The sequence below is a fragment of the Nuphar pumila genome, chromosome 1, assembly GCF_984573655.1.
Source record: "Nuphar pumila chromosome 1, dmNupPumi1.hap1.1, whole genome shotgun sequence".
Classification (NCBI taxonomy): Eukaryota; Viridiplantae; Streptophyta; class Magnoliopsida; order Nymphaeales; family Nymphaeaceae; genus Nuphar; species Nuphar pumila.
The window spans coordinates 167835996-167846510 of record NC_143249.1 but is presented as its reverse complement, the minus strand read 5'-3'; the positions used below and the strand labels follow the sequence as shown (position 1 = coordinate 167846510).

The window sequence follows — 10515 nt, the reverse complement described above, 5'->3', positions numbered from 1 at the left end:
TGATCGTTCCTCTAACCCATTCTAGCTGGATCGAAATGATCTAAGCTAGCCTAATTTGAGCAATTTGCTATCTGATCTAAGGATCAACCAAACCAAGAAGAGTAGTATTAATTTCCAAATTTTCAAAACTTACAAGAGTTGGCACCATTTGAGCTTTTAAAGCACTACAAAAACCACAAACCTCTCTAGCTAAAACCATGAGCCATAAAACCAACATGGTTTACAAAACGGTTGGTAATTAAAATAACAATTAACAAAAATGAAACAAAAAGAAAATCTTTGTTTCTTATTAAATCCAATGCATTTTGTATTTTTATGTGTAAATTTTTTTTGTTTCCAATCAAAATTTTCTTTTACCCGATCACTTATGACCAATTACTACCGTATCATAAATCTTATTATCCTCCAAAGGAAAATCTTGTGATACATTTAAAAAAAGGGTTTCTTGAAAAAAACTCGAGAAAACTTCAGCATATTTAAAAATAATCAAGATAAGTGAAAATTTGAAAATATCATGGTTTTAAGGATTTTATCAGTTTTTTGAAAACCTTATGATAAACTGCCGATATTTGTGACTATGATCACTGCATCAAATCTAATTCGGTGGGGGATTCAAATTCGAATTTGCTGCTCAAATTTTGGACCCGAATCTAAATATACAACAACCCAGCCCATATCCAACTTTTCACATCCGATCCAACAGCTCGAATTCGGACACTCTTCTAGACCCATCGGATCCTATAAGACCCGATCTGTTGTCGGCAGACCATTCCACTTGCGAATTGTCATATTGTAAAAGCACAGGGAAATTATAGACATTCTGGCTGCAACACGGTCCTTCCCCTTCCCTTGCAGTTTTATTCGTTCCGGCGTGTTAGAAATTCAACCAACGCTCGCGATCTCGGGTTGGTGTTTGGGCGTCATCGCTTTGGAAACCGGCGAGCGAGCGAGAGATCTTGGCGTCAGATCTACGAAATCGCGACCATTTATTTTCTCAATTAATTCCTCTCTGTCTCTGAGAATGATCGATCTGTGAAAGAAGGAGCTCTTTCATTTCACAGTTACGGCTTGTCTTTATGTGAATCTCATTCGAGGTAAACTTGTATTTCTCATTGAAGTTCGTTTTGTGTTTTGTGCTTTCCATTATTCTCGGATTCCAAGTGAAAATTGTCGAATTCTCGCTTGGTTTGGGATTTAGATCTTTTGTCTGCACTTGATTCTAGAGATTTAGGTGGAGGAAGGATTCCGAGTCGAGATCGGGTTTGAATTTCTGAATTGCTTGGTGGTGGGTTTCAGGTCGTTTGAGCAGTCCGAGGCGGCGTTTGTCCGATGGAGAAAAATCGGAAGAAGAGTGATCTGCTGGCCGCCGGCCGGAAAAAGGTTTCTTTCTGATCCTTGGGCTTTATGCATGTGGGTGCGGATTGTCGTTTTCGGTTGACGAACGAATTTCTAGTTTTTTTTTTTGGGCCTGGCGATGTTGTTAGTGCTGTAATGTTGGAAGATCTGAGATTATAGGGTTGCAAAATTGTTGAATTTGAGAAATTTTGGTTCCAGGAAGCTATGAGAGTTTTAGGGTTTTACGGTGATCCTTGCTGTTTATTTTATGATGCTATTGGAAGTGAAACGGTAACTAGTCAAGAAAAATCTCATATTTTTCTACTCTTTCCTTCCTTTTCTATAACCCGCCAACCTCATTCTTTATAGAACGATATCGTATGAATGAGCTTCGACAGGTATTCTATTTGTCACAGATCCAAGCAGTAAAGTGAACTGGAAAACAAATTAATGTCTAAGCTAAGAAGCCAATGCAATAAGTTTGGGCAATTTCAATTGTAATAGGGCTTTCATATTGGATTTTCTGAAGATCTTGGGTTTAAGTTTTATTGGGACCTACGGCTTTGCTATTTGCCAAGTAAAATTAGTTAAATTTCAAGCTATGATGGTTTCTATCTTCAATTTTCTGAAATTCTTGGGTTTAGGTTTTTCTTGTGAATGACAGCTCTTGTAGTTTCGTCGATAACTCTGGCAACTTCAATTGTAGTAATTTCCACATTTGTTCTGTTTGATTCTGTGTTCACTGGACCGTTATGTACTCTCTAAGAAAATTCCATAAACCAGGTGGTTTTAACTCCTGCTTCAAATTGTGGTGTTTTCGTTTTAGTGTTTAACCTATTATACTGTGAAGGAAACTTTGGGTCTGTTACTATTTCTGTATTTATACCATTTGCAATCCACCAAAAAAAAATTAAATTAAAAGTTGTCACAACTTCACTTTGTTTAAGGCAAGTCAACTTCATTTCTTGTTGGTTCCTTGACAATGTAGCATTGTAGTCTTATGTGATGGGTACCTTATCTAGTCTCTACCCTGTGTAGCACAAAAATGTAACTCTGGGTTACTGCAATTATGAGGTTTCAATTTGTTGTGATGAATATCTTGTTTACTTGTTGTAAAGCAAAACTGAAAATTTAGGGCAAGTTGTTTTAGTTGTGCACATTGCAGTTCTACTGCATTCACTTTATTTTAACGTCCCTAATTTTCTGTGTAAAGCAAAAGTAAAAATTGGGGAAACTTCTGTTTTATTTTATTCCCGCTTTACTTTGTGAGTAGAGTTATAAATTAGGCTGTATTTGAATCTGGAGGAGTTTTATTTCCATATTTTCTCCACTTGGCATTCTTGTCATGTTTACTGTCTTTTTTTTCCTCCTCCAGCTTGAACAATTCAGGCAAAAGAGGGAGAGCAAGGGTGGTGGTCATGGGAAGCCTTTAGATAAAGGTACAGTGATGGAGAGTGCATCTCCCAGTCAAGATTCTGATGCAGAGGTGACTTCTGCAGCTTTGCCGGTTTCCAGTGATGGCAGAATGATAAAGGTTGACACAGAGACGTTGTATCAAGTAGAAACAGGTCCATTAGGTCTCCAACAGATGCTGGAACAGGAGTATAATGACAAACTAATGAATAAGGATGGAGATGTGGTGCAGTCTCAGCAGGAAAAAGCGGTGGAGACTGCATCTCCTAGTCAAGACCCTGATGCAGAGGTGGATTCTGCAGATTTGCCAGTTTCAGATGATGGCAGAATGATGAAGGTTGATGTGGGAAGGTCCCATCTGCAAGTAGAAACAGGTCCACCGGATCTCCAAAATACACTAGAACCTGTGCAGGAGGATGAGCTAATGCATATGGATCGAGCGAAAGTTACACACACAAAAGTGGAAACATATTCATCGGGTTTCCGGCAAGAGCAGGATGTCACAAGTGATGATCATAAGCTGAAATGTGATGGGGTTCTGACACTGGTCAGTTTTGCTGGAGGACCTCTGGGAGAAGAAACAAGTCGACTAGGTTTCCATCAGGATTCCATGGTCGATGGCCATAGACAAATACATGAAGGTGGAGCAGCAGCAATTAGTCTTGGAGGGGTACGTAATGAAGAGGAAATGAATTTCCCAGATTTTCAGCATGAGTACCCTATGGGTGACTGTCATAAGGAGGTTCCTGAAGGTGAAGCAACATTGGTTAATTTGGAAAAGGTGCACCTGGAAGAAGATTTGAGTTTACCTGGCATCCATCGTGAGTCTGATTCAAGGGCAGGCTGCAATCAGATAGTTATGGACACAGGTGTAATCGACAAAAATTTGCAAGGTTTGCATCTTGAAGAGGAAATAATTTCACCAGGTTTGCAGCATCGTGAGGGTTCAATTGATGGGAAAGGAAATCACTCATGTTCAGTAGAATCCACATTTTCTGATCTTGTTGATCAGGTGAGATTTACTCCTTTTTTTTTTTCTTTTTTCTAATATTGTGCTCTGTCAAAAATACTACATTTGTTAGATTAGGAAATGTAATTTAACTTTGATGTATAATCATATTCTCATTTTCTGCTGGGTAGGGCCAATGCAGGAAGCTCGATTTCCGGGATTGGACCACAACAATTGTATGCATGTAGATGCGGGTTTGCATGAGAGTAGTTTCTCTGTAGGACAAGAGGAGTTCCAAAGAGAGGCTGATCCTTCAGAGAGGGGCGAGGAGAGGAACATTGAGTTGTCAAAAGAAGATGACTTACCTGGAAATGCCACAGTGTCAGAGTTGATTGAGGAGGAAAAACAATCTTCTTTGGAAGGAGATGCTTTTTGCAGCACAACCAAGGTATTGGAGATGGATCTGGAGAAAACAATTGTGGTGTTGCCGGGAGATGTTGGCAGTTTGGAGATGGAAAAGGATCAACATGGCAAGCCTTGGGAAAAAGAGGACATGCAAGGGGATGGCACCGTGCTAGCCACGGTCAAGGAGATGAAAACTAGGTATTTAAAAGAAGAGGAATTACATGGGCATGTTGGACTTCCATCTTCATCTGGACATGCAGGCAAAAACGTGGCTGATAAGACTATGTTGGAGGTGGGCTTTAGTGCCGAGTCTCTGCATTGTTTTCAGGAAAAGCAAGATAAAGTAATAAAATCTGTAGTATCAGAAACTGAGTTATCTGAAAAAGCTACAAATTCATTGCCTGGCCATTCAGATGGGCTGGGGTCTTATGTGTGTACAGCTGATAGTGGATTGGTGTCTTCAATGGTGTTATGTGAGAATGAAGTGTCTGAATCCTTGGATGTTTGTCGTATAGTTGAATCTGGAAGAAGCTGCAGCTCTGCTGATATGTTATCAAAGATTATTGAAGAACTCTATACAAGGAGTGTTATGGAAGATGTTCTTCAGGCGAAACTTCATGAACAACTCCTGATACAGTTGAAGTCTGATGAACAGGACGAACAACTTTTCAATGAGGTATCAAAGCTCAGATCTTTACTCAATGTAGCTCATGGAAGCAGTGCAAGCATCACTGAGGAATTTACACAGTGTCGCTCGGAGCTCATGGTCATGACTGCTGGAAAGGAGGAGCTTGAAACCCAGTTACTTGCTGCAAGGGAAAAAATTGCAGAGCTTGACAATACAACGATTGAGCTGCAGAAGAAATTGGAACTGTCTGAAAAAGAGGTAAACCAGGAACTTAGAGATATGCATATTGGAAAAGGGGAGCTCAAAGCACAATTATGCTCTGCAAGGGAGAGATTTGAGGAGCTTAGTCTTCATAATAATGAGCTTCAGACTAAATTGGAGATATCAAATGCTGAGGTAGGTCAGCTAGCATTGGGTTTGGACAAATGCAAGGAATTAGTGGTTGTATTACAAGCAGAAAATGAAAATTTAACAAGGGATCTTCTTTCTGTCAGGGAGGAGTTGAATGTGAATAAGCATGAAGTTATTTCAAGAAAGAAGGGCGAAGATGGCCTTGTGAGTGAAAACTCAAAAATCATGGCCGAGTTGCTTGGACATAAGGAACATTTGGTTGAGGCATTTGAGAGACAAGCTTGTTTAGAGGATGATCTAAGAGAAGCAATGTCTTATATTGAACAACTTACAGAGGAAAATTTTTATCTTTCCTGCAGCCTTGATATACACAGAACAAAAGCAGCTGGAGACTCGTATTTAAGCACTAGATCATGTGAAGGACCTGGCATTGTCATGATCCAAAAATCTGCTGTCCACTGTGATGATCAGGTAAAGACTGATTATCTTGGACAGGAACATGGGGCCCATTCAGACGTGTTTGATTCTTTGAGGGAACATCTGGAGGTTGCTCAGAAGATAATGCAGAGGCTTGAGAAGTCCATCCAGGGCATGCCTTCTGATAATTCCCTAGTTAGGTTACCAAATAAAGCTGCTTCTGGAGTTTCAAAAATAATTCAAGCTTTCGAGTCAAAAGCTCTTAGTGAAGAAACCCTTGTAGAAGAGGTATCTTCTGTAGAAAAACCTACAACTGAAGATTCTCTGACGAAGGTTGACAAAAGGAATGTCATTAATCAAGCACAGGATGCTAGTTCTGCTACTTGTCTTAAATTAGCCAAGGAAGAATCTTGCCGACTAAATGCTATTCTGAAACAGTTAGAGTTGGATGTGGGGAAGGCCACTCATCTTTTTATGGAAGAGCAGAACTGTAAAGCAACTGCACTTGGGGCTTTGAGGGACCTTGAGGCTGCACATGTCGCACAAAAGCAACAAAATGGTAACCTTGAAGCAAAGATGAATGCGCTTTTGAGGTCTAATGAGGAAAATATGAAAAAGATACTTGGCTATGAATCTTTGACCTCTAACTTTCACGTTCGTTTGGATGAATTACACCAAAGTTTCTGCCATACAACTGACACCGTGTCTACTCTAGTTGAATGCCTGCAGAAAGAAGTGGACGAGAAGATGTCTATTCTTGAGCTAGAGAGCAACTTTATCTATGCAGAAATCTTCACTGCAGTAGAAAAGCTTAGAGAGTGTACAGATCCTGTCTCGTGCATGTCCGATGAGTCCAATGACTTCTTTGTTGGCATGCGTCTTGCTACGGCTGTTTCTGCTGCTGCTGAAGCAATAGAGGATCTGCACAAGAAGCTTCTCTCTTCATATATTGAAGGTGTAGTATTTTATCACTCATTTGAAGAACTCAAGCGGAAACTTGTTGTTGTGCTTGAAAAGAATCAATCAGCTGTTTTGCTGCTTGGCAACACCTATTCTCATATTATTAAGATGGTTAATGCCTTTTGTGGACTTGAACTGCCTGCTGAGAAGGATTTGAGCTTTGAGGAGCTGCAAGATGTGCTACCCAAATCATGTGAAACACTTACTATGCAGTTGGATAAATTTCTGAATGAGCAATCACTCCTTCATTCTGCAAAAGTTGAACTTGAGTCAGAGTTGTTGTCTAAAGTTCAAGAAATTGAAAATTTAATCCAACAGATCCACTCTGTGGGTGATAAAACTCAGAGTGGTAACAGCTCTGATGATTTGAATGCATCCGCCTTTTCTGATGCTGCAAAACTTACAAATTTGGAGGATTCCCATCCTCAGTTGTCATTGCAAAAGGATGTGAGCGAAGGAATTACAGACCTCAGTTCATGTCTTGATGAGGACTCATACACACGGGTCAAAAAGTTGATAAAAGCTGTGGAGGATGAAGTTCTGACTGAACAAATGATATTTGGAGTGGGTAAGCAGCCGTTAGAGTATTTAGAAGATTTGGTTCTCTTGCTTCTTGGAAAATATAAAGAAATTATTGAGCAATTGAATTTGTTAAGGAACTGCATTTGGGAATTTACTTCTAGGCCGGAACTTTTGAATGAATATAACAAGGTGCCTTTGCATGTGATGTTGGGGGAAGAGTTTGAGTTGAAATCCCTTAGTTTAAGCCAGCTGCAAGAGAGGATCCATCAGTTGAACTCCTTAAAAATTCAACTAGAAGTTGAAATACAGAACCTCAAAGAAGGTTTGACCAAGATGGAAGCAGACCTGGAGGCAACTCATTTAGAATTAAGAAATAAAGATGTCGAACTTGAGCAGTCAGAACAAAGACTGGCTTATGTCAAGGAAAAGCTTAGTATAGCAGTTGCTAAAGGAAAAGGTTTGATCGTGCAACGCGATGCATTGAAACAGTCGCTGGCAGAGAAGACAAGTGACCTCGAGAAGTGCTGGAAAGAATTGCAGTCTAAGAGTGCATCACTTCATGAAGTTGAGACAAAACTTAAAGTTTACTCCGAGGCAGGAGAACGAATTGAAGCCCTTGAATCCGAGCTATCATACATTAGGAATTCTGCCACCACACTGAGGGAGTCATTTCTCCAGAAAGATTCAGTTCTTCAAAGAATTGAGGAGATTTTAGAGGAATTGGAATTATCTGACCATTTTAACTTTGGTGATGTAACTGAAAAAATTGAATGGTTGGTCAGATCCATCGGTGGAAATCCTGTTTTGGTGGATTGGGATCAGAAAAGTTCGGTGGGTGAGGCTGGATTTATGGCTTCTGATACCTGGAAAGAAGATTCCCAGTTGAGCTTAAACCCTGTAGTTGAAGATCTCAGGAGAAAGTATGAGGAGCTGCAGAGTAAGTTCTATGGTCTTGCTGAGCAAAATGATATGCTGGAGCAGTCCTTGATGGAAAGAAACAACCTTGTGCAGAGATGGGAAGAAATTTTGGACAAAATAGATATGCCACTGCATCTGAGGTCAATGGAGCCAGAAGATAGGATTGAATGGTTAAGTAATGCACTCTGGGAGGCTCAACACGACAGAGATGCTTTCAGGCAAAAGATTGAGAGCCTTGTGGAATCATCTAGTGCAGTCATGGGTGATCTGGAAGAGTCAAGAAATAAGATATCCAACCTTGATGCTGCACTTGGAATTGTTACACATGAAAAGGAACTTCTTTCAGGGCGCTTTGAGAAACTTGCACATGAGCATGAGCAACTCTTGGAGAGAACACTTCGACATGAACTGGAGAAGGAGAATTTTCAAAAAGAGATTGTCTCATTGCAGAAAAAGATTCATGAGCAGAATGCTGCCACCAATGAATACTGTTCTGCTATGGAAAAGGAAATAAAAGATCTGCAGGAAAAGATACATGAAGAGAATGCTGCCCTTGAAAAGTATTGTGCTGTTACCGAAGATGAGATAAAAAAGTTACAGTCTTTAGTTCATGATGCATTGCTTCATCACGATATAACAGGAACTTCCTCTGGTGCTAACTACATGGAATCTTTAGGAGAATGTATCAAAATGCTTTTAGATAGTTATGCAACTCTCTCTTTGGAGAATTCTTTTTTAAAAAATAATGAAAAACATAAAGAAATTGGACAAGCTAATACATCCATAGAGGAGCAAACAACAATAGCAACGGAAAAAAATAATGAGAGTTTGAAGAGAGAGCTTGAAGCGGCTTTGTCTGCTTTATCCCTTGTAAAGGAAGAACGTGATCGAATCCTTGAACAATGTGAGTCTTTGGTCACTAAGGTCCAAGCATTTGGTAAGCACAAAGAACATTTGGAGGAGCAACTAACTCAAGAGGAGCAAAAATGTACTTCAACAAGAGAGAAGCTTAGTGTTGCTGTTAGAAAAGGGAAAGCATTGGTGCAGCAGCGGGACCAGTTGAAACAGATTCTTGATGAGACCAACTCTGAGGTGGAAAGGTTAAAAGTTGAGATTCAGAAGCATGATCATACTCTTGCAGAATATGAGCAGAAAGTTGGACAGTTACGAGGATACCAGGAGAGATTTGAAATACTTGAATCTGAAAATGCTATACTAAGAAATCACCTGGAAGAAACTGAGAACACCTTACAGAGCAAAATCGAAGCCTTGAATGGGGTTTTGACTGCTATGGATGCTATTAATATTACTGGTGCAGTTAACAACATTGATCCAGTGGAGAAAATGGAGTGGCTAGTACAGCTTGTCCATGATTTAGAGGCTCAGCAGGCTTCTTGTGAACAGGATGCAAGAAAATCAAAACAAGCAGCAGAATTACTTGTAGCTGAGTTAAATGATGTCCAAGATCGATTTGACGATCTTCAGGAGGAACTAGCAGAGAAAGAAATTGTAATTGTGACAATATCTGCACAGAGAGATGCTGCTGAAGCTGCCAAAGCAGAAGCTCTTTTACATCTTGAGCAATCATCTAAGAGCATTCTAGAAGATAGAAAGAATCAACATCAAAGAGATGTGGAGCTAAGAATTGGAATTGAACAGCTGAGTGAGGCATGCAATGCTTTATATAGTCTGCTGTCTAATGGTTTCCACAAGGAAGTAGAAATATTTGGCAATGTAGAAACCAGATTAGTATCTTTCTTGAAGAAGATGGGTCCTACTGAAGTCGTTGACTTTCCTGTTATTGAATTTGATGGCATGGTCTCAACAAGTGAGCAATTAGATAAGGTAATATTTATTAATTTTGGCTCATGAATATTTTGTATATCATATGTTAGGTTAAAAAGAATAAGTAGTCAATGGCTTTTTTAGGTTATTGGCTCTTTTCCTAGTTTTCCTGTAGCCGATAAGAGTGGACATTTCTAGGAGAATTTGTCATGATCATTGTTTCTAGATTATGGATTTAATAATGATTCCAGTTCTTTTCTGTGATTTCATGTTAATTTGGCTGACAATGAGAAAGGGTGCCGTTATTCATTGGTTAAACTGATTGTTTGTCAGTATTTCTAGATCATCTGCATGTGTTTTTTACACACATGAACACATAATAGTAGCAATAACAGCAGCAGTGACAGTAACATCATGTGTTCAGTATGAGTGCTAGTCTTGCTTGTTTTGGCCTATCAAAATTTACTAAATTATCTGTGGCTTCTTGCTCTGTTTGTTGTTTGATTTCTTTCTTTTGCTTAAGGGCACACTTGTGTTGTGTGCCAGCCCCGACAATGCAAACATGAGGCCCTCTTTCCCTGCAGAAAGAGGACTTCGTTTTCAATGGTCACTTGAAGGGCGGTTGGACTTGTGTTCTGCAGAAAAGAATGGACTTGTGCTCCACGGAAGATGGTGCCATGGAGTTCTCTTCCGCGGCACACAAACGTGCCCTAAGAGGCCTGTTGAATATTGTAAAAGTAGTTACCAGAATATAGTTGGTTGCTCTTTTTTCACTGATTTTGAAAAGCTATAAAGAATACTGTGGCTTTGTAAATTATTCTTTGGAACTTGA

The 10515-nt window shown here is 39.6% G+C and overlaps 1 protein-coding gene across 4 annotated transcripts in view; it reads left to right on the top strand.

The window, feature by feature from the left end:
- Positions 1-884: 884 nt before the first annotated feature.
- The window catches only part of LOC149851223 (uncharacterized), a 28950-nt gene continuing 19319 nt past the window's right edge, over positions 885-10515 (top strand). For 3 of the 4 annotated variants that reach the window (XM_089999315.1, XM_089999307.1, XM_089999325.1), the window contains exons 1-4: positions 885-1094; positions 1297-1380; positions 2711-3760; positions 3900-9743. In XM_089999315.1, the coding sequence (XP_089855441.1) occupies positions 1330-1380; positions 2711-3760; positions 3900-9743 (6945 nt within the window). In that variant the 5' untranslated portion in view covers positions 885-1094; positions 1297-1329. Of the gene's footprint in view, positions 1095-1296; positions 1381-2710; positions 3761-3888; positions 9744-10515 lie in introns of all 4 variants that reach the window. The other variant, XM_089999333.1, reaches the window with a different exon arrangement.